The sequence below is a fragment of the Apium graveolens genome, unplaced genomic scaffold (genome assembly GCF_009905375.1).
Source record: "Apium graveolens cultivar Ventura unplaced genomic scaffold, ASM990537v1 ctg4695, whole genome shotgun sequence".
NCBI classification, from domain to species: domain Eukaryota; kingdom Viridiplantae; phylum Streptophyta; class Magnoliopsida; order Apiales; family Apiaceae; genus Apium; species Apium graveolens.
The window spans coordinates 40,821-65,023 of NW_027418647.1; the positions used below are offsets into that span (position 1 = coordinate 40,821).

General features: G+C 36.1%; 2 protein-coding genes across 4 annotated transcripts; both read left to right on the forward strand.

The window, feature by feature from the left end:
* The first annotated feature begins 6,100 nt into the window (after nucleotides 1–6,100).
* LOC141702156 (bifunctional adenosine 5'-phosphosulfate phosphorylase/adenylylsulfatase HINT4) lies at nucleotides 6,101–16,987 on the forward strand. Of its 3 annotated transcripts, XR_012567036.1 has the most exons (8): nucleotides 6,101–6,257; nucleotides 6,395–6,441; nucleotides 7,412–7,488; nucleotides 7,597–7,663; nucleotides 13,625–13,702; nucleotides 13,822–13,938; nucleotides 14,141–14,202; nucleotides 16,698–16,987. XR_012567036.1 is itself a non-coding variant. In XM_074505861.1 (6 exons), the coding sequence occupies exons 1-6, from the start codon at nucleotides 6,168–6,170 to the stop codon at nucleotides 13,833–13,835; spliced, it is 384 nt and encodes a 127-aa protein (XP_074361962.1). In that variant the 5' UTR covers nucleotides 6,101–6,167; the 3' UTR covers nucleotides 13,836–14,086. The 3 variants fall into 3 exon arrangements, 2 of the variants coding, with proteins under 2 accessions (XP_074361962.1, XP_074361961.1); XM_074505861.1 differs by lacking the exons at nucleotides 14,141–14,202; nucleotides 16,698–16,987 and having other exon boundaries at nucleotides 13,811–14,086; XM_074505860.1 differs by lacking the exons at nucleotides 14,141–14,202; nucleotides 16,698–16,987 and having other exon boundaries at nucleotides 6,102–6,257; nucleotides 13,822–14,086.
* Nucleotides 16,988–18,555: 1,568 nt separating this feature from the next.
* On the forward strand, nucleotides 18,556–20,454 carry LOC141702155 (putative aspartyl protease At4g16563). Its single transcript, XM_074505859.1, has one exon. It carries the CDS (start codon nucleotides 18,736–18,738, stop codon nucleotides 20,194–20,196), a length of 1,461 nt encoding a protein of 486 aa, XP_074361960.1. The 5' UTR covers nucleotides 18,556–18,735; the 3' UTR covers nucleotides 20,197–20,454.
* The last annotated feature ends 3,749 nt before the right edge of the window (nucleotides 20,455–24,203 follow it).

Below are 24,203 nucleotides of genomic sequence, written 5' to 3' on the forward strand. Positions count from 1 at the left end.
GCTTTGAACCAGTGCTTGGTACTTAGACAAGATAGGGTCTTTTGCTATATATTCTCCATTTATTTGCTTGACCACTATCTGAGAGTCGCTGTAGATTTTTAAGTCCTGGACCCTTAGAGTCCTGGAGAGCTTTAGTCATGCGATCAACGCCTCATATTCTGCTTGGTTATTTGTTGCGGGGAAGCCGAAACATATAGTTGTTTGAATCGTGAATCCTTCAGGACTTTTGAGTATGAGTCCGACTCCCGACCTCACGCTTGTTGAAGAACCATCTACTTTCAAGGTTCAGGCTCCCGGACTTGTATCCTTTTCCGGCTCCTGATCCATGTCCATTGGTTCTGGCTCTTCTTCTGGAAAGTTGTATTCGATTATAAAATCTGCAAGTGCTTGAGCTTTGATGGCAATCTTAGGAACAAATTGAACTGGCTCAACTCCACTGCCCAATTGACAAGTCTTCCCGAGACATCTGGCTTGTGAATTATTTTTCTTAAGGGCTGATTTGTCACCACTTTTATCTCTCTTCCTTGGAAGTAGTGCCTGATTTTTCTTGAAGTTGTGACTAAGGCAAAGGCAAACTTCTCCAATATTGGGTATCTTGTTTCTGCATCTTTGAGTACTTGGCTTACATAGTAAACTGGTTGCTATTTTCCGTCTTCTTCCCTGATTAGGGCAGCTCCTACGGCGTGTGCTCCTGCTGACTATTACAAGTAGAGAGGCTCTCCTGATTGAGCTTTAGTTAGGACTTGTGGCTGAGAGAGGTAGGACTTGATTTCCTCGAATGCCTTTTGGCACTCCGAACTCCATTTCACCTCTTTCTTGTTGCTTGCTCCTTTGAGTAAATCAAAGAATGGTAGGCACCTCTCTACTAGTTTTGAGATAAATCTCCTGAGTGCTGCTAGGGATCCTGCTAGCTTCTGCACATCTTTTTGGGTCCTGGGGGCCTTCATCTCCTGGATTGCTTTTATTTCTCCGGATTGGCTTCTATGCCTCTGTTGCTGATCATGAATCCAAGGAACTTGACTGCTCCTACTCCGAAAGTGCATTTCTCCGGATTCAGCTTGAGTTGGTTCTTCCTTAGGTTTTCAAAGCATTCCTTCAGATCTTCCACATGTCCTGGTATGGTTGTTGATTTTGAAATCACGTCGTCGACATAGCACTCCAAGTTCCTCCCAATCTGGGACTTGAATATCTTGTTCATGGCTCTTTGGTAAGTGGACCCTGCGCTTGTGAGTCCGAAGGGTAGCATCACATAAGCATAGAATGCTCCGTGAGTTATGAATGTTGTCTTAGGTATGTCCTTCGGGTTTATCTTGATCTGGTTGTATCCAGAAAAGGCGTCCATGAAACTTAGCATGATGTGTTCGGAGGTGGCACCTATCAGTTGATCAATATTTGGGAGAGGGTACGGGTCCTTCGGGCATGGATCATTCAGATCAGTATAGTCCACGCACATTCTCCATTTGCCATTGGATTTTTTTACCATAACAACATTAGCTAGCCACTCCGGATATTTGATTTCTTTGATGATTCCTGATTTGAGTAGCTTTTCCACTTCTTCGTCAATGGCTTTTTTCCTCTCCGAGGCAAAATTTCTTCTCTTCTGTTTGACTGGTTTTCTGTTGGGGTTGACATCCAAGCTGTGCATTGCTATGGACTCATGTAGTCTTGGAATGTCTCTTGGACTCCAGGCAAAAACATCTCTGTACTCCCGGAGCAGGGACATTAATCTCTCCTTGAAGGACTCCTCGAGTCCCGACCCAACTTTTATCGTTTTTCTAGAATTTCTTTCATCTATCTGGACTTCTTCTGTTTCGACTGCAGCTTCAATTTTTGCTTGCTCTATGTTTGAAACCATTTGATGAATTCGGGCTTCAGAGTTTTTCTTCAAATAGAAGTTTGCTTGTTCATATTCTTTGTTTGCTTGCATGGTAGGACTAGCTTGGTCTAGGGCCTGATTTGCTTTATCGACTACCATGACTTGGTTGCTTGTCGGTCTTTCCGAACTTGTTGCATTTACTTTTTTCTCCGGACTTGATTCAATGAGTTGTACTTCCTTTGTTGCTTTTTCTCTTGTCGGGGGTCGGTGCTTCTTCATGCTTTGTTACTTGCGAAGAACTGTTGCCTTTCTTTTGTTGTCTTGATGAGTTTCTGCCATGACTAACCCCTGGGTGTAGCATTTTTCAGCAACTCTATAATCTCCTTTTATCTCCCCGACTCCTGTCGGGGTTGGGAACTTGATTTTGAGATGGGAGATTGAAGTTATTGCTTGCATCATTGTCAGAGCTGATCTGCCAATGATCCCGTTGTATGACGAAGGAACGTTGATCACATAAAACTTGATTACATGAGTTACCTGGTTAGGAGCAGTTCCAAAAATGACTGGCAGATATAAAGTTCCTTGGATCGGGACTAAGTTGTGGTCGAACCCATAAAGTGGGTCCTCCCGGCACTCGTTTGAGCGGACGCTTCCTAACTGCATTCGATCCACTGTGTGCTTGAAGAGAATATTTACTGAGGAACCATTGTCTATGAGCATTCTCCTTACTTTATTATCAAAGATGTCCAGAGTGACAACCAAAGCTGCATTGTGATTCGGGTTGACTCCTTCGTAGTCCTTACTGCTGAAGGATATCACTAGGTCTGGGAGTGATTGGATTGAGAGCACTTCTTCGCCGAAGTTCGGGCTCCGAGGTGGGGAGTGGGAACCTCCTAGGACTACATTAACTACATTCTTTCCTCTCTTCTGCGCTTCCCCCATGTTGTTGCTGTCCCGGACTAAGTACTTGTTCATATTCCCCTTCTTCACTTGGTCCTCAATGAAGTACTTGAGTGATAAGAAGTTCTCAGTCTTGTGGCCATGGGTCTCGTGATAATCACACTGTCTATTGTAAGGCCTGCTCTCCGGAGGAGTTTGCATTGGTTTCGGAGGATAATAGAAAGGCTTGTCTTTTACCTCTTTCAAGATTTCCTCCTGGGTCATGTTGAGAGGAGTCCAGTCCGACTCCTTCTTCGGCTCCCGGGGTTGCTTCGCGGGTCCTGAGTCGCTACTTGACTCCTTTTTAGGACCAAGTCTCTGGAAAACTGGAGTAGTTTGTCTTTCTTGGCTTTGGTTGCTTTGCTTGAATTTTTTATCCTGATGATAACCCCCTTTCGGTCAGTCATCAGTGTTTTTACTCCTGGACCCCCCATTCTTGGTCATCCTCATTGCCTGGAGCACATCTGTTTCCTTAATGAATCTGACAGCCATGGAGTAAGCCGCTGCCAGACTTGCGGCTCCTTATTGATTAGCTCCACTATATATCTTTCATTGTGTTCTGGGTATAGGTTTCTCCTCAAAATGCTCAAAGCTTCCCTCTCATCCAAGCTTGAAACTTTGTTGATTGCTTCCTGGAACCGGCACATGTATGCAGAGAGGGATTCATTGTCATGCTGCCGGATTGTCTCCAGGTGACACATGTGCATTTCGTGCATTTTAATTGCCCGAAATCTTCTAAGGAAGGAGGCTCAGAATTCCTTCCAAGTATGGATGCTGTGGGAGGGGATCCTGCTGAACCATCTCCGGGCCCCTCCCTTAAGAGTTGAAGCGAAGAAACTTGATTTCGTCAAGTCATTGTAGTAATATATCTGCGCTATCTGCTCAAAGTAGTTGAGGTGCTCCTCCGGGTCTCCTAGACCATCAAATGAGTCAAAGTTGTAATGCTTCAAGTTCCGCTGTCAGGGAATGGCTTCCAAAGAGTAACTGAAAGGAGTTAATGTTTCTCCAATTTCTACTCCTGAATCTCCGTCCATCTTTCTATGCAATTCATAGATCATATCTTTCAGGTCCTTCTGCTTTTCTTCTTCTTCTTCTTTATCAGAAATCAGCTCCGGAGTAGGATCTCTCCGGGTTCTCTTGCTCCTGGACTTAGCTAGTAGTTTTTCTTCTTCTAGCTGCATTCTCTTTTGGATCTTCAGCTCGAGCTTTGCTTCTTCTTCTTTCCTAATTTGCTCCCGGACTTCTTCCAACTTTCTCTGCTTAGCAGCTTCTGCTTCTTTCTTGCTGTGATCCTTTTTGCTTTTCTTCCCCTTGGCTCCAATTCGGTCGAACACAGATCTCTTCAATTGTTGGGAGTCCCCGGACTCCACCGGTTCCTCCTCGAGTTCGGCTTCTTCTTGGAGCCGGGTCTGCTCCTGCCTGTATAGTCTGATTGCTTCTGCTAGTTCATCACTTGTAAGGTTGGCCATGTGCTCTTCGGCTACTGGAACATTGGTGTACTTGTACTGATTGAGCTCTATGAGAGTCCTGACATCCCTGGTGTTTACAATTCTCTCCACGACGGGAGTGTGTAGTGGTTGCTCCTGGAACGTTTCTCTCTCGGCTCCTGGATCAAGGGCCTGGGAGTGGTCCGGCTCCTGGACCTGAGTACTAGCAGATGACCTCCCAGAAGTATGCTTTCCTGGTCTTGCCATTTCTCAACAATACCAACAACAACTAACAACAATATGTAACGGAAACTATCGATCTAAGGTTGCTTTATGAAACTTGCAAAAACTACCCAGAATAACAACAAATAGCTTCCTGGGAGTAGTTTAAACAGTTTCCTGGGACTACTCAACAATGTAGTAGAACGCAAATGCCATATTCAAGCTAGAGCAAAAACGATTAAAATTAACGATAGCTCACACAAACGTGGCTTAAATCAACAAAACGAGCTCACACAAACGTGGCTTAAATCAACAAAACGAGCTCACACAAACGTGACTTAAATAAACAACATTCATGCTTATGGAAGAGGTTGGTTGTTTGGGTTCTTACAAGTTTGAATAAATAGACTCTTTCAAGAGTTTGCTGATGAAGGTGAATCCAGGGGCACCGAGACCCAAGGATGGAGAGCCCCTCCTTCTAGCGCCAAATGATAACTCCTGGTGGCGGGGCTGTTCCTTTGACGCCGTGCCTGGATCCTTCGCCGCGGTGGGGGTGTAGGTGTGGTGGGGTTCTTACAAAACACTACCGGGAGGGGGTTTGTGTCCCGCGGCATCTCCGGCGTGAGAGTAAGAACTCGCTTTTGGGGAAGATGAAGATAGATATGAATGCAAGGTGGCTGTGTGTGTATATAAGTGTGAGAGAGTGATTAACCCCAAAACCTCACATTCTTGGGCTATTTATAGCCCAAGGGTGGGGTTTTGGGGTTGGTACCTTTAGATCGTAGCCATTGGTTTTGGGAGCGGAGGACACCTGGCTGGAGTGGATGTTCTTCACGTGTCGGTGCGGGACTGGCTGAGGAATGTTCTGAGGATCCTCTGACACGTGCCCTGATTATTCTCATGATTGGTGTGTGACAGTTGTCCCCGTCATGTGCTTGGGCCAGTGTCTCACGTGCTGGGATTTACCAAGGTTGGGCTTGCGGGACCGAGCTGGTCAGGACTGGTAGTGTGCGGGACTAGTCCTTCCAGGAGCTGCGTGGAGTTAGGAGTCTAGGAGTAGTCCTTCCGGAGCTATATAGAGTTAAAAAGCCTAGGAGTAGTCCTTTCAGGAGCTGTATGTACTATCAGTGTTTGGTACAAGGTATTCAACAAAGGGAAAATAAAAGAATTGGGCCCATTCTCTTTGTTGATATTTGTTTAGTAAAAACAATCATTTTCTTTCCCATTTTTTAGGTGCAGGTTTACCCAAATTTCTCGAATTCTATTTCCCACCCCCACTAGATATTTGAACTCTCTTTCCTAGTTTTGTTTTTTTTATTTCAATTATATTTTTTAAATGTTGGACCAAAAAAATAGATCAGTATGTTAAATTAATTTTAAAAATTAAAAATGATTTATAATTTAGTTTTTATAAATTAAAAATAATTTTGATATAAATTTATATGTTAATTTATGAAAAAATAAATAATTTTATTAAATAATTAAATATGTTTATTTATTATAATGTTAATATATTATACTGTTACAATATAAATATATTGAGATTGCTTAGTATTAAAAATCAATAATTAATGTAATCGTGTAAATTTTCATTCCGTTTCCGGATCTTATTTCCGTTTCTCAATTTCATTCTGTTTCCCGACATGAATGACTTTAACCGTGGATTAATCGATGTGTAACAGAATACAATCATTCAACTGTTTCCGGATCTTAAAATTATCTCTAAAAATAAATTGTTGGTAATTCTATATTCCCAGCCCGGAATGGCAACAGTGGGCGGAGGAGCTAAACCGTCAACGTGCGTGTTTTGTGAAATTGCCCGTTCCTCCGCCTCCACCACTCTTCTGCACGAGGTCATCTCCTCTTTCTCTCTCTATATTTTATAAGTTATTATTATGTATAATTGTTGTCACTTTTCTTGCACTAAAATGTTCTCCGTATGTTATGTTACGTCGTATATCTAATAGTTTTAAAGTTTTTTGTTGCACAGGACGAGAGAGTCGTGGCTTTTCAGGACATAAAGCCTGCTGCCTTCAGGTTTCACTTTCTTTCTCCTCTTCAAACTTCATTTCTATTTTGTAGTTTCAACTGTTTACTCTAATTGTAATTCAAATTAAGTTAAACATCTGGAAATATGATTTTTATTTTAATTACAGTAACTTGGAAAATGCCTCCTTGATGTATCAGACAGTCGTGCTTATCTAGTAGTAGATGATTCCATATTTTTGCTCATATTACTATGATATTGAGATTTTGTAAATTATAATATCCTAAATTACAAGGAGTTATATTTTTATGATATTTTTAGGAAATAATTGGACTTGCCCTCCATTACATTAAACACTGAGCGTTTTCAATTATTACACTAGGCTCTAACAATAACAATAACAAAATAATAAAGATGGAATCAATACATACAGTTAAAAGGTGAATTATAATTTTATTTAAAATTATTTTAAAAACAATGCTTTACGGGAGTCTTAAGATGTGTGCCGATCCCTCGTCCCCAATTTAAAAAACCTGTAGGGACGGAGTGAGTAGTAATTTAGGATATTGTTATCTCTTAGGTTGTATATAGAGATTTTGTTTTTAGGGGTTTTGACTTTTTGTTATTGAGCTTTGTTGCGTGTTTGTTGAAACTTACAATCATCCAGTGTTTTAGAAGTATAATTTTACTTAAGGGGATGAAGTGGTAGGAATACAAATATTTCGTTCAATTTTTTCTTCAAAATACTTGTTCATTTTTTGTCATCTTTATCTTTGAAGATTCTGAATTCTAAAATTGTATATATAGAGATCGTAAAACTAAAACAAGTTACATGTTAATAAAAATGATACTTGTTCGGATTCATATGCGCTTCCTACTGTTACCATAAAACAAACAATTTATTAGTTTTCTGGTTCTTTTCTCTGTATCAGAAGTTCACTGTTTCTTGTGATTTGGCCCTTTCTTCTAAATTAAACTGCAAATATGATAGATATTGTTTTTTGTTTTCCACATTGATAGGCATTACTTGGTAATTCCAGTGGAGCATATTTCCACTGTCAATGACCTGAAAAGAAGACCTGAAGACTTTTCTTTAGGTAGAATTTCTTATCGTGACACTTGAAATGTATATCACACCAGTTTTTAAGGGATCTTTTTCTTTCTCTGCAATGTTGCACATAGTTTAATCATATTATTCCTCCCAGTGAGTCACATGTATGATGTTGGGCGAACTCTATTGCGGAGAGATGCACCCCAGTCCACCCGCTATAGGTATGAATGATTGTATTCTGAAAAGTGATTTTTTTGCTATAAATGTGTATTCTACCATCTTCTGGGTGCTTATTATCCGGATAATTAAAATTGTGCTGCCATGTATTTTTTTGTGGGATTATAATTGCTGGAAACATTGCTTATACTTTTTATTTTCTTTTGTATTTTAAGCACAAGTTAACTCGTAGACCACATGTCGAATAGCAAGTCCAATGCTAATGTAAAATGGTTATAGACTTTGCTATAATGCCCTTCTTAGTTCCAAAATGGAACTTGCACCCCAATACAAATTCCAAATCACAATCAACATATTCCAAATTTAACTAATATTTTGATCAAGCTTTTTCAACTTTCGTTTAAATTAGGTCAACTTGTACTCCATTTTTAATTGATTGATGATGCGGCAAGGATAATTATAACCATCTTTTTGTTTCTAAATGTTGAACAAAATATCCATTAATGCATTTTTTCATTCAACTGGACTATGCATTGGAGTAATGTTTTGTTGTTTTGGTTCCATATTATAGCTATAGAACCAAATATACCTATCGTTGCTCTAACCATCTTTAAGCTCATTTCCTTGATGGGACTAACTAGTATAAATCTTGGTTTGCCTGCCTTAGGTTCCGTGTTGATAGATTTTGGTGATGGTAGGCTAAAACTCTATACAAAAAAAAAAACTAATTGTCTAACCCACATGTTTGAGTTTGGTGATAGTAGGCTTAAAACGTCATACAGACAGAATTAATCTTCTAAGCCACATGTTCAAGTATCGGACTTTAGTGGTTTTACTTAAAAGACTGAAACTATAGTGGTTCAAGTATTAATCAGTCTAAGCCACATGTTTGAGTTTGGTGATGCTAGGCTTAAAACTTCATACAAACGGAATTAATCGTCTAAGCCACATGTTCAAGTATAGGACTACAGTGGTTTTACTTAAAGACTGAAACTATAGTGGTTCAAGTATTGGAAAATAGCGTATTTTAACATCCTATCCTCTTTTGAAACATCTGACCTCTTTATGTAAAGTATAACTATAAGTCCAACAAGTCACAATCTTTTGATGGTTGTGGTGTGGTTTTATGCATCAGCCAAGTTTGTTGCATTTAGGTTAGTTGACTAAGAATATTATAAATGGTATCAAAACTTAACAGAGTGTGAAAGGCGGGCTCGTGCACTGTATGAAGTTTGTTTGTGGACTCAATCAGGATATCGACTCAATAGGATGAGATGTTTGCAACATCCGTAACATGACGTTCCACATTGAAATCAAAATAGAAACCCGCGGGACTTTTTTTACAATATAAGCGTAAGTCTCAAGTTTAACTACAAAGGGCATCTTCAGTTGTGTCCTTAAAACCTTTGTTACTTTATATTTTACTTCAAAAATAAAGTAATCATCCTCCAACAATCCATTATTCTATCCTTAAAAAAATAAAAAATAAAATACCATTTAACTTCAAATTCGAAGGAAGCTATTCATTTGAAGATATTGTTTTTTTAATCACTCTCTCGCAACTTTATCTCTATATCTCTAATTTTATCCATAACTTAAATATTTTATTGTTGTATATAAAGATAAAGTGTGTTTGAAGTAAAATTCTAAGGAACGGTTAGAGAAGAAATAGTGTTATGAAGTGAAAAAGATGAATATTTGAAGATTGAGTTGTTTTAAAATTAAGTAACGAGCGGAGATGGCCTAAGATCATCTTCAAGAAGTAATCACAGTTCTCTATTTATGCCCTTAAGTTAATATTTGGAGGGGAATTGATAAAAAAACTGCTCTAAGAGATTCTCAAGTCGATCTTCAATTTTTTAGGTCCCACCTCGTGACATCATTTTAAGTCTCACCCTTAAACTATTATTTGTAATTAATTTCTAAAGACACTTTCTCTCTCCATTTCATATCATATTTAAATTAAGAGTCGGTACTGCTTTCATAAAATGAAAACATATATAAGGGGTGAGAGTAAGAAGTATTGTTAGAATATCTTTGGCGCACCACCAGATGTTCTTGCACTTGTACAAAAAGTGGTCCTCCAAAAATGGCGGACAACTTATTCTAATACAAAATCCCACCATATAATAAGTAGTTATTACATGTTTGATTTATCATATTGATTGTTTTGAAGTAAATGATGATTTATGTAAAATTTGGTTTTTATTCTAATATCTTTTTATATTTTATCACATGATTAAACATAACTTTTTAACTAAAACTTACAAACTTAAATAACACTCGTACGTTTTGCGTAAGTCTGTGTTTTTTTAAATATATTTATGAGTTATGCAACGCAAAACTAGTTCAACTTGCATTTAAATATACAAATCAATCATGGCAAAGCATGAAAAGCAAAGCGAGACTTGTTGTGGTCGGTTTCGGGAAGGCGGGGTTGTGCCCTATTTTTCATGTTGTTATACATGGGACTGTGTTAGACATGCTTGTAGATATACCCCATATGTCAACATACTATGATCAATTTTATTATGTTATTATTTGGGAGGGTACTTAGAGCACTGAGTACCCAGGATTTATTTATGTCTTGGGCCAAGAGAAATAAGTGGCCAGTAGCCATACCAGTTTACAAGTGGAGCACTATAAAGTTTTAAATAATTGGTTAACTACTCTATCGTGGTCTTTGAACATATGCTTCTTTTTCTTTTTCATGACATGTGGGGTAGACTTGTTCCAAATTAATGTATTCTAAATGTTGACTAAATCTATTTTATTTTTTTCTCTGTTGTTTTTTACATGTTTTAAACTTGTTTAAATTCTTTAAAATAAATTGATTAATTAATAAATTGTTTAAATGTATAAGAGTATTGACATGATGTAAAGAATGTGGATATATTTTTAAATTAAAAAATTATTTCAGTTTATCTCTAATGGAACAACTCAATAATAACCAAATTTCTTTTGAATAGAAGTCGACTCAAATATGTGTGTTCAGTATTGTATAATTGGTGTTTCAGTATTTAAATGTTGTCTTGCACTTGTATTTTATGTATTTTTAAAGAAAATATGTATTTTTTAAGAATTATATTATATAAATCATATGAATATTAATTAAAATATTCTTAAATAATGTAAAATAATAAATCTATTATATTGAAGTTGTACTAATGAATCATATTTGTAGTTGGTCAAATAGAATTATAGGTCATATGGAGTAAAATGACCACTTTTTCCCCGATAATCATTAGGATCCTGGTTTTCATACAAGTGGATCCAAAAAATGTGAGAAGTGTCCCTTGCATTGTGAATGGGGGACTAAGTAAATGTGCTTTGGAGGATATACCAAAAAACGTATTTAACCCCTCAACCTCAACATCAAGCAACACATTCACATTATCTTCAAACCCATTCACATTATCCTCAAACTCAGTCATAAGATCATCATCAAAAAACGTATTTAACTCCTCAACATTAAGAAACCCATTCACATTATCCTCAATCCCATTCACATTATCCTCAAACTCATTTTCATCATCATGTGGAAAATTGTGGAAAATGGAGTACAACCTTATCTTTATAAAGTTCCTTAGCAGCTTTATCATATGCTTTGGCAACATGATATGGAGGGACATTATTTATCCTCGTCAACTTTGGTTCTCAAATTTCAGCAACCCAAAGCATACGATAAACCAAAGAAGAAATTCGAGAACCAAAGTTGAAGGGGATGAATTATGTGCCTCTAAGAAGATGATTGGGGATAGTTCATCATGTTGTCAATGCTGCCAAAGCATACGATAAAACTGCTAAGGAACTTTATAAAGATAAGGTTGTACTCAATTTTCCACAGGATGTTGTTATGAATGGGTTTGAGGATAATGTGAAAAAGATTGATGATAATGTGAATGGGTTTCTTGATGTTGAGGGGTTAAATGTTTTTTGATGATCGATGTCATGATTGGGTTTTTTGATGATGATGTCATGACTGGGTTTGACGATAATGGGTTTGAGGAGAATGTGAATGGGTTTCTTGATGTTGAGGTTGAGGGGTTAAATACGTTTTTTGATGATGTTATGATTGGGTTTGAGGATAATGTGAATGTGTGCGTTCCTGTATGTAGCTGAATGTAGGCTTGTCAATAGATCGGGTTTGGATTGGATCGGCCTAAATCTATATCCATTTATTTTTTCGGATTCGGATTCGGATCGGTTCCGGATTTTTTATAGACCGATCCATATCCGGATCCGTTCGGAATACGGATTTCGGATTGAATATCCGCTCCATTAATGTATATTTATTTTTTTAACTTCACTTAGTACAATTTTTTTCTTAAAATTAACAATTCCGAAAAATATTAAAATACAAGTAGAATACAACGAAATTCAAAGATAACTTACAAACTAAAATTCATTTTTTGCAATAAACATACCGAGTTGTACAGTATTTTAATGCTAACTATAAAAAATTGATGTTGCGAAATGAAAGTGTTATATGTACTTAGCAGAAAAAAAGAAAAGAAAGTATTATATGAATTGAAATCTTGGGTTATGCGGCTCTAAAAGGAAAAAGAACTAGGGTTATATGAGGTTATAGAAATGGACTGTACGCTTGAAATCGAACCGAACAAAATATAGATAATGGAACTTGACTCGAGGATAACAGTTTAAAATTAGAATTATTAGAAAATATTTTTACTACAATTATATATATATATAACCGAAGCGGGTTATTAACGGATCAGATCGGCCTAAATCCATATCCGCTCCATTTATAATCGGATATTTCTTATCAGATCGGATTTTTAATAGGTCGATCTAGGGCTGCCAATGGATCAGATCAGACATGATCCATATCCTGATCCTTTATATTTACCGGATTCGGATCCGGATCGGATTGCAACCGGATTTTTTATAGAATGATCCATATCCGGATCCGTTAGGATCACAGAATTTCGGATCGGAGCTCCGATCCATATATATCTAAAAAAATTTTACTTAATTATATCTTGCAAAACTGAAAACTAATTTTACTACCTTTAAATAAGCATGAGATAGTGAAACTACAAGCAGAGCTATAACAAATAAATCAAAAACCAACTCAGATATAAGAATGTAATGTCAGTTGTGCGGAATTACATATGAAAGATTAAAGTTTTAAGCAATCTTTAGTTGAGGGCTTGAGAGTTGAGCCTCGTGATTTACAACATAGAAAATAAGATCGAGAGACAGTGTGGTTTGTTACATTGACACACAAATTCAGTTCCAGCCCAACTCTATTTACTTCCTTTAGTTTTATATTTTAAATATTTAGTATGTATATTATATATTATATATATTATTATTATATTACATTTATATAAATATCCGGATCGGATTTTTTTCGGATCGGATCATATCAAATCCATATCCTAGACTTGTCGGATCGGATTTTTACCGGATCGGATTTTATTTTTAGTGATCCATATCCGCTCCATTAGCCTTCGGATCGGATCGGACCGGATATCTGATCCATTGACAGTCCTAGGTCGATCCATATCCTCTAAAATGGCCTCAGATCGGGTCGGATCGGATTTTCGCTCCATTGACAGGCCTAGCTGAATGCATAATTTGCTTAATGAACGCCTAGACGAGCGCCTTACTATCGAAGCATCCAGGCAGTACGTTGGTGCGTTCTCCTTTATGCCTTGGCAATTATGCTTTACCACAACCAAGTACCATAATGCACATCGCACAACCTTTTGGGCGTTGTACTCAAGATAATATTGAATCAGTAGCTCAAGCCTTATATATGTATGGGATTGAGTCTACCAAGTACCAACAATGCACGACCTTCACATCTTTCACTTTGAATTCTCTAGCTAGCACGAGTCTTCATATGAAATTATCCAGCCTAGTGAGCTATCTGTAGGGAATTTAAAGATTGGAAATCGCCATTGCCTATATTTTAGTTGTTTTTTGAATGTTCTGTTACTGAAATACTGTTTTATGTGGAACCTTTGTTCTGTCAGATTTGGTTTTCATCAGCCTCCACTGAACAGCGTGAATCATCTTCATCTTCATTGTTTAGCACTTCCTTTCACACCCAGGTATGTGGTGCACAACAATGGTAACAAACTCTATAGTTTCAGTTCTGCTATCCATTTTCCAAGTTTCTGTAGCAAGACTTTAATTATTATCACTTAACTAATTTTTAGAGCTTACACAGATGGAAAAGCATAAAATATTTTCCATTGGGACCGCTTGGTGGATTTATTGAAGTTGAGAAGTTGTTGCAAAGACTGAAGCCATTATCAGCTCTATCTTCAACCTTGTGACTATATCTGTAAATCGTTGACTTATTTAGTTCATTCAGACACATCCGCTAGTGTCATTCTAATTTGTAAAAGTATTATTATTATTTGAGCAAATGCCCTATTTCACTATTTACAAGTCGGATTTGTTTACGGGCCTTCCTATAAATTATTTTGATATTTTTTGCTGCTTTTTATTAGTTACGCTCCATTTCTTTGCGTATCTTTATGCAGGAAACCTTGTTTGTTATCCTTGAAGACGATTATCACATTCCATGGTTGTTCTTTTTGTACAGGTAAACACTTTCCATACTAGATGGTATCTTACTCTCTTCATTATTTTCTAATATGTGAGATGGTTCCAGTCATCACTTTAGTTTCTTCTAAATATGGATGAAGACTAAAGCTTATTGTAAGCTGAAAATGCTCGAAGTGCATCTTTGTGGTATGGTAGTAACCTTAGACCATATCCGTTTCTCTTGTTTTTATTTTGGTGTTAAGTGGAAAGGGAGGTGAAAATTTTGCATTTAGATACAGTCATGCTCTTTCCATCTGTGGATATAACTTGTTGGAAGTTTAATACTAATTAAAATAAATTGTTTTTTGACAGCCATTGTATGTTAGATCGAATTTCAGTGAGCTCAGTTTTCAAATTACACTAGTCATAAGTCATAAGCTACTTGAACTTGCAATGTCACATATAGATTTGCTAACATACTCATACAAACTAACAGATATCCTTCTTTCTCAAGTTTCAACCATATCCAAAGGTACTCATCACTCTCACAAGTCACAGCCCGTTAAAACTCTTGCTTGATCTTCCTATCCTGACACAATGGTGGCAGGGTAAGTAGGATATTGTTTAGTTCCCATACAGTAGAAACTTTGAAATTTGGATATTGCCTTTTTTGTTCTTTTGTTTCTTCTGATGGATAAATGCACTGGGTAGCCAGTTGTTAAGGGTGTGACATAAAGGTTGGCCATGATATATGCATGCATGCACTGGACATATGAACTGGCAAACCATAGAATCTACTTAGGCTGATGCTATCTCTTTATGGGCTTGTCATCTGACTTGTACATAAATGATGAATCTGTTCACTTGGCTATCCTATCAAACCACCCCTATAGAGTATAGAATCGAAACAAATTAAGAACTTTTGAACTACTAAACTTACCGGTGAAACCAACAATAGTAATTGCTAATTAGATGGCATATACAGCAAGCATGCTGTTTAGTTATCAGTACATTGAAATGCTGTTTAGTTATCATTATCTTCCTGATATGTCCAACTGTTGATGTGAATTGTGATGATGAGTCCTGTGTACTAGGTACGTCCTTTAAATATAATTAAAAAAATTATTTGGTTTGTTTATGATCTTCCAATACGAGCAACCGATTAAGGTAATTTTCTTTTCTAGTTATTTGCTATATATATTTTTGCTATTGGAAGTAGTTTACTTGCCGGGAATTCCATATCAACATGGCAAGTTCTGATTATTGTTTTCATAGTATTATTTAGAGATTGTGAGAGGTGGTGGGACTCGCAGTCAACTTCAGAGGCGTGTTGAACGTCCTTTTAATGATATTAGGAAATTGAGAACTTCATAAACAAAGAATCTATTACTTATGTGGAGGGATTGGACTTGAGTAGACATCCCCTTTTGTTAGGTGCACCATCAATTTGGTACTAATTCAATATTAACTAGAATATAAGTTTATCCATACCATTCATGCCTTACACTAGAAAGCGAGAATAACCAGATTTTTTTAAAACGTTGTAGATAGATATGTTATGATCACAACCAGAGGATTATTGAAATTTGTATCCATTCTATCAATTATTGATTATTGATACGTTCCTTATGACTTTATAGTATGGTTCTTACAAGTTTTGCCTATTGTTTATCTCGACCACATAATTGCTCTCCTTTGTATATTCATAAACCAAACTTAAAATAAATATACCTAATATAGCTTACTATGTAAGGCTAAAGGACCTTTTAAGTAAACTACATATTCATCTTTAGTATTATCGTGTCGCGTATAGTACTCTGTTTTGTGGTAAACAATAATTGATGATTTAAGCGTGTTAGTAACATGTTCGGTGTATCCCGATTGGAAGTAAATAGGTAGACTTCGAATGTTTAATGTGTTCTAAATATATCGTCTTTAGGAGCAATAACCTTGTGTAATCTCATTCATGTATTTTGCTTTGATGTTAGGTGTTAGGACACTATATTTGAACTTAAGCTCAACTCAGCGATATTTAGACAAAAATAGGCATAGAAAGGACCCGTGCAAGACTTTTTCTGGCCATAGGGATGGCAAATAATGGTCAATTCTTCTCCTCCCCACCCCCGTTGTGTCTTTTTATATAGACTTTGTCATGTTGTTAATACGTAGCTGTAATGGTTGGGGGTGAGAGGTCTCGTTTTATTCATGGCAAGTTTGTGATTAATACAAAGACAGCTAAGGTTTATCTATGGCAGTGTACGCATAGTCGGACTTTAGTCATGGGTAAAAGTATATAGCTCCATATAGTATGGTGAAATGAAACTGGGGTAGATGATAATTAGAACACGACTTGGTAAAAGTTTGAACGTAAATTAATTCCCGAAAAGTGCCTCTGACTCTTAGCCGTGTTAACAATTGCGTATATCTTATCCTCCTTTTCTAATCTTCTAATACGAGGAGAAATGGGGGAAAGGTTTAAAATCATTCCGCTACCTTGTTTTTGTTATTTTCAATTTTTTTCTAAAGAAGTAAAGCTTGAATTTTTATCATCAGATATTGGGCAAGGTGGTACGAAATTGTACAAAATGTCAAGTACATGAAATCAAAAGGAGATGATCAACAGGTACACAAGATACTTAAAGGGATAACTCTATAATGAGTTCATGGCCCCTAGGTCGACGGTACTGAACCATGAGTTTGTTCTGTTGCAATTATAGAACAGTAGGGTTTCACTTTCAAGTCATGTTTTTCTTGTAGTTGTAGACAGAGTTGTTGCAAGTTGCAACCCTTATGAAAATATGCAGCTTTTAGGAAGATGAATGGTTTGATTATTTTGAAATGAAAAAATAAGTGGACATGAATTTATGTACTAAATACTATAAAATGCACATAATTATACGAATTAAGAACAATAACACCTCTTCGTTATGGCGTGCTTCTGAGTTTTTGTAGGAAATAAGCGATACTAACGTTTATAATGCTCCCCAAAATCATAAATCGGGGGCCGTGCCACAGAATTATATGCTAGTCTAATTCTATCCATTTTCTTAAAAGAATCAAATTAAAAAAAAATACAAGAAACTGAGTCACGTAAAGCAGGACCCCTACGGAGGACTGTCACTTTTGGCTGGAAGCTTGTTGCTTGGTTGTGTGGTTTATTGACACGTCTCATAGTTGAAGCTTTTGTTTTTAGTAATAGCTGGCGGCATATAAGCGAATCTGTGGGTTTATACTTGATTTGCTAATGTCCCCCTCTTGTAATATAAGACCCAATCTACTAATAATATCTATGTTCCGTCAGAAAATACTAATAACCTCTACGGAGTACTCGTTTAAGGAGTCACTTTCTTGAACAACTCATTCAGCCACCTGTTTCGGGCCATATTAATGGCGGTCAATTAGTTTAGTTTATACTACATGGTTTAGATGGTTATAATTAAGTGTCTGATTTATCAGACATGATGTAGTTATTAGTAACTGTTTACAGTAGTCTCTTTATATAAAATTAAAGTTAGTACAGTAGTGCTGATGTTGAGTTGACTTGGGGAGGGACGGTAAAGTTATGAAGTTTGGGATTACTTTGAGAATGATGCAAGCAAGGCTAGTAAAGTCACAGGGGTTCCAATTAAATTGGGGGGGTTGTATTTAAGGACTCGTTATTTGAACACAGCTCATCGCACGCTCACCTTGATATTAATGTCTTCCAAATCTAATCATACCAGACCATTTAAACCTCACCCCCCCCCCCCCTAAGTTCACTACTATCCTGCTATGCCTCCATTGCTTATCTCTGCATAATATACGACTACTACTTCTCCAAGTGCCTGCTCCACTCTGCTCACATTTCTTCCCACTTTTTTCTATTTATTTCACTTCTAGTTACTTCCGCTGTAATCGAGCTTCATGCTACAAATCTCATCCTCTTTACAATCCAAACTAAGCTTTTATGTCGGACCTCCATGTTTAACCATTAATTTGGAAGCCAAAACCAGTGATTTCACTAAACGCTTGCGAATATAACATCTTATCTCACTTAAAATCGAGTCCATAAATCAAGAACTTAATGCGACTTGACTTGGGTTGAAAGACTGAACAAACTCCAATATATTTAACGTCTCATATAACTCAAAATCAAATTCATAAATAAGCGAGCTCAACTTGATCATATTTTTAACTATATTGATGTAGCAAGTGTTTAACTATTTTTCCATGTAAATCTAATTGTTTTGATACTCATAATCAATTAGTAACTAATTTAATATTTATCTTTTTAAAATCGAAACCGAGATCTATATAAACTTTTTTCCCAGGAGAAAAATTAAACTTGTTTACTCCCAAACACCAAACATTTCAAAAGTGTTAGCATATGAAACCTCATCGAGAACCTTCCTTCTCTAGCAACCAAAACCCTCCCCCTTTTAAACCCCCCCCACTCCCACTCAGACTCAGTCTCTCTAATCCTTGTTCTTGTATATATAATCAAATTCTATATCAACCTTTTTGTACATGCTTATTTAACCCTTTAAAAAACACACACAAATACTCACTTTTCTAGAGCTATCAAGGCCAACACCTCCCCTGTTTCTCCCCAATGCCTCCCTCTGTTTTCATCACACTCCTCTCAATACTTCTCACCTTCAATACTTATCTATCCTCATCAAAGCCTCTTCTCCTCCCTCTCTCCCACTCTCTCTCAAAATCCAACTTCAACTCCACTCACCACCTCCTAAAATCCACCACCACCCACTCAACCACCCGGTTTCGCAACCACAAACAACGCCACCATCACCATGTCTCTCTCCCTCTCTCCCCTGGCACTGACTACACTCTCTCCTTCTCTCTCTCTTCTCAAACTATCTCTCTCTACATGGACACTGGCAGTGACGTTGTTTGGCTCCCTTGCTCTCCCTTTTCATGCATTTTATGTGAAGGCAAGTCTCCTTCAACTATCTCCAACGTTAAACCTCTCAACATCTCCGCCGCCGCGAGAAAGGTCTCGTGCAAGTCACGTGCATGCTCTGCCGTACACTCTCGTATTCCATCCTCCGACCTATGTGCTATGGCACAGTGCCCGCTAGAGGACATTGAAATCTCGGATTGTGCTAAATTTACTTGTCCGTCTTTTTATTATGCCTATGGCGACGGAAGTTTCGTTGCGAAACTCTATCGCGACACTTTAGAAATACCCATGTCGAATCCGTCGCTTAATATGCATAACTTCACTTTTGGCTGCGCTCATGAAGCGCTTGGTGAGCCGATCGGCGTGGCTGGCTTTGGCCGTGGGGCCCTCTCTTTGCCAGCTCAGCTTGCCACGTCAAGTCCCCATCTAGGTAATCAGTTCTCGTATTGTTTAGTTTCTCACTCATTTGACTCGGCTCGAGTTCGTGGACCAAGTCCCCTCATTCTCGGTCGTTACTCGTTCGATAGAAAAAATAAACGTATCGAGAGTCAAAACGATATTATAGATTTTAAATACACTCCATTACTAGAAAATCCAACACATCCGTATTTCTATCTAGTCGGATTAGAGGCAGTTACAATCGGTAAAAAGCGATTAATTTCGCCGTTGAATTTAACAAAGGTGGATGAAAAAGGGAACGGTGGAATGGTAGTAGACTCGGGGACAACATACACAATGCTACCAGCCGAAATGTACACGCCTTTAGTAACTGAGTTCAGCAACCGAGTTGAAATGTTTAACAGAAGGGCACCTCACGTGGAGGACCGAACCGGACTGAGTCCGTGTTACTACATTGACTCGGTTAAAAACGTGCCACAACTAATATTTCATTTTGTGGGAAACTCTAGTGTAACAATGCCTAGAAGAAATTATTTTTACGAGTTTTTGGACGGTGGAGATGATGGTAAGAGTAAGAGAAAAGTGGGGTGTATGATGTTGATGAACGGCGGAGATTTTCCGGAATCAGATGGGCCCACAGGGTTACTGGGGAACTATCAACAACAAGGGTTTGAGGTAATGTATGATTTGGAGAATAAAAGAGTTGGATTCGCTGAGAGGAAATGCGCAGCTTTGTGGGATACTTTGGGTTAGTGTAAGTGTGCGCTGTTTGTTGAGGTTTAAGGATTAAGATGAGCCATTCGTGCGGGTGGTTTTGACCTTTGTTACACGGAGGGTTGACGGGCTTTTGATGGATGTCGGGTCGAGTGGGTAATAAGTGGTTGGGTTTTATTGTACATCATGGATGTAATTATGAATGTGAATAGTATGATTTCCAAGTTGTATAGCTAGGTTTCTTTTAGTAGCCGTAGTAGTACTTGTTTAATAAATTTAGCCCCTTAAATTGTCGAATTCTTTTGTCTATTTGTTACTCTTTTTTTGTCTAAGTTTATTTGTTACTATCATCTCGCCTAATTTCAGTCGAAAAAAGTTGGAGTAAAAAATAAGAGTAATTTTAGGTTAACCAAAATTTATATTTAAAGAATTATCAAAATGATTATTGAATGATGATGTGTAAAATGTTTTGTTTTTATAATTTTTGTCATATTGTGATTAGATTTCACGTGTGTATATATATTCATATAAATTAAAATATAATAAATATCAAATCATGTTATTCGAATAAAATTTTGATAAGTGATTCAGGATATCGGGAAATACTTCGTTATTACTATAAAAGTAATTATTCGTGTCAATATGGTCGGACACTTTATTTAGAAAGATGATTGGCACTGAATATTTGTACATGAAAAACAAGACAGAATTGGATTAGTGGTTGGTAGTGGTAGTAGGAAAAGAATACTCTATTCATATCAAACAATTATTTCTGGTGTGTGGTCTAAAATTGTTTATTCTTTCTATCCCAGTGTCCTTTTAAAAGTTCCACAAATAGCCAAAATATAAAATGCGAATTGTATATTTTACGATTTTCTGTTTTTAAGATTCAAATATTAAATATATAAAAATAGATATAAATTGTGCATAAAAATACTTGCAAATAAATAAGAAGAATCGTGCATAAAAAGGGTAAAAATTAGCTGGAACCACCTAGTCGGGTCGGATACAACAAAAATGGGTCCTCTGTATTGACAGCTGGCAGAAACAGACATGACCGCCGCCAGAGGATCGAGATGCGTTGAAAATCTGACGTAAACAACGACGTTGATTCTTTGTTTTTCGACTACAAGCTCAATTAATTAAATAAAAAAGAAAAGAAAAATTAGAAAATGGGGGAGGAAGTAGGTGTGTAGTGTGTACTCATGCTCATTGCTAGCTGTGTTCTTTTGTCCTAATCGGCTCCCTGTTAAGTTTGATACTTCCTCCATCCCAACAGATTTTATATATTCATTATTTACACCTATTTCCAGATTTTCATATATAATTTATAATATTTTTATTTTAGTTTTTTTTAAATAAAAATTTAAACATAAGATTTTTATCTAGAAAAAAAAAATTTTCAAAAAAATATTATAAAATTATGCGTTAAAAAAACATTGAAAAATATGTCAAAAAATAATGTATAAAATTCAATAGAACTATCTTTTACTGCAATACAATACGTGTGCTCCTTCTTACTTTGCCACGTTTTATATATCTTTGGCTTTTTACTGCATGTTTCGCCACGTGGGGGATTAATTATATGGGTCAATAATTGTTTACACTTTTAGTTTATTACCTGATAACATTTTTTCACCTTTTGGATAAAAAATGGATCCTCGTAAAAAAAGGAGGGATGTTAAAAATGCCCATCCAATCGGGTTTTAATCAGTTTTTTTTTTAAAGCGGACCGTGTTGATTTTTTTTGAAAATCGGGTTGAGTGGTGTTTCCCCAAATATGAAGCTCATTATAGGCGGGATTGGGCCTTATTTTTTTCGATATAACTGGTAATGTAATTTGAAATATTTTGAATTTAAAATAAGGTAACGGGTTTGTTTTGTTGAATTTTTATTTAATGAACCCAAGTTTCTGTATTTATCATAAAAAATAGAAAGTGAATTATCGGGGTTTACCATGATCACCAACTTACTTCACTGTTCAATATAACTAAGTATCAAAATTAGTTATGTAACTTTTGGTTGCATTGCAGTAAACCAAATACAAGTGCTCTTCTAATTACTTTGAAACTTGTAATTTTAATTAAGTTAATCAAAAATTTAAGTTCCAGTGTATCTATAATATTGATGAAATAAACTAGTTCTAGGTTACCACTTTACACGGACAATAAAGTAAGACTTCTGATAATATATAATTTAAACATTTATTAAAATATTATATTTTTAAAATTTAATATAAAATAAATCAGAGTTTTATCAAAGCTTTGTAAAAAGTCAAGCTTCCACTTTTCTTCTCTTTTATACCTACGCTTTATCCTAGGCAAATCAAATTTTTATCCGGTCTTTTTTAGATTTTTTGGGTTTCCAGGTTAAATTTTCCAAAAAAGGAAGGCCGATTAATGGTTTGAGGTCTGGACCGAATTTGGCTAAGCTTTTTCGTGAATTGAACTTTTCGGACCTTTTTCGGATGATATTAAATTTCGAATTTTGAATTTTTTTTGTCTCCGAACATGCCTTGGCTTTTTTTTTCTTTCATTTTTACTTACCTAAAAGTTTTTCGGAAAAGATGGTAAATAATTTTTTTTGTCCACCGGTTCAGCCTTCATGCATTGCTTCTATTTAGATTCCATTTCTGTGGCTGCATCTCCTGTTGTTCTGAAAGATGCAAAATATTTTGCTCCCGTACAAAAAAGTTTGAATAAAATGAAACAAGGCAACTGTACATATAACATACTGTTTGGTTGAAAGTATAATTAAATATGGACCACAATTGGATTATAGTTGAGATAAGAAATTAATAATGTTTTGGACTATTCCAAAATAATAATTATATACTATAACAAGTTCCTCTCCATAATATGAATGCTTCTTTTTTTTCCCTTTCCAGCTTGCATGTACACCATAAATCAAAAAGTATAATTTTGAATATTGACTCTAAATTATGGTTTTGTCATAACTCATAATAAAGTGATATTGATTGTTAAGTGTTAACAAGAACTTGACTGAAAGCTAAGTCATTGAGTTTTGCATGTCCATATAGTCGACTGATGAAGGGTGACATATAGTGTAGGAATACACTTCTTTTCAAACTATTGTCAAGTGGGAAGATAAATAGAAAAAATAATTTTTTTCGACTTCTTAAATAATTTTGCTGAAAGAAAAGAAAAAAGATTTGGAAATTTTGTCTTCAAAATTTTGTTTTCATTTTTCAAAGATTAGAAGAGAAAAGAAAATAAGTAATTTTTTTTAATTATTTTCTTTCTTAGATCCGGGAACATAATATTACTGTAAATTTTATTAAGAAAAATTACTAAAAACCACAAAATTGGGTACAAATTTTATGTGACGCCCTCCTGATTCGGAGTCTAAATCGGAGGGTCACTACTTTTCAAAATTATATATGATAAAATAAGATAACGACCCCTTAACTAATCTGGATCTTTAACAGGTAATGGTGTGAAACAAACATCTATCTATAAATTAAACAAAGAAAATTGTTGCTACCGGCTGTCCACCAAAGATTCTCTACCTTCAAAGGCACTGTGAGCCTAATTATCTGCAGAAGTGTATTGCTAACGTTCTTTCTAACGATCTCTTAAATATTTTCATGCAACTATTCAACGTAATAAAATGAAAAGTTTCTAATTATAGGCTAAAGTTATAAAGTCTTAGGAGAAGTTCAAGATTATGATATTTTCCAAAGAAATAATTGTTTTTATAAAACATTAATTTCATGAAAATCTCTTCTTTTCTCAAATCTTTCATAAAATTGTTCTCTATCAAAATATTTCTTCCAAAATAGTTCCTTCATCGGGACTTTACTTTTGTTCAAGAAAAATATCTCAATTTCAAAACATTTCAATCATCTAGACATTTTTTTATCAAAAACATCAAATAGTTCTTTATTCGAACTTACCTTCATTTGCAATAACCATCTCATTTTTCAAAATAGTCCAATCATCTGGACAATTCCCATAAAATATTTTATTTGATCGGAGTGTATAACGCTCTATATTGCATGGATGATCAGCCACGTACAATCCCCA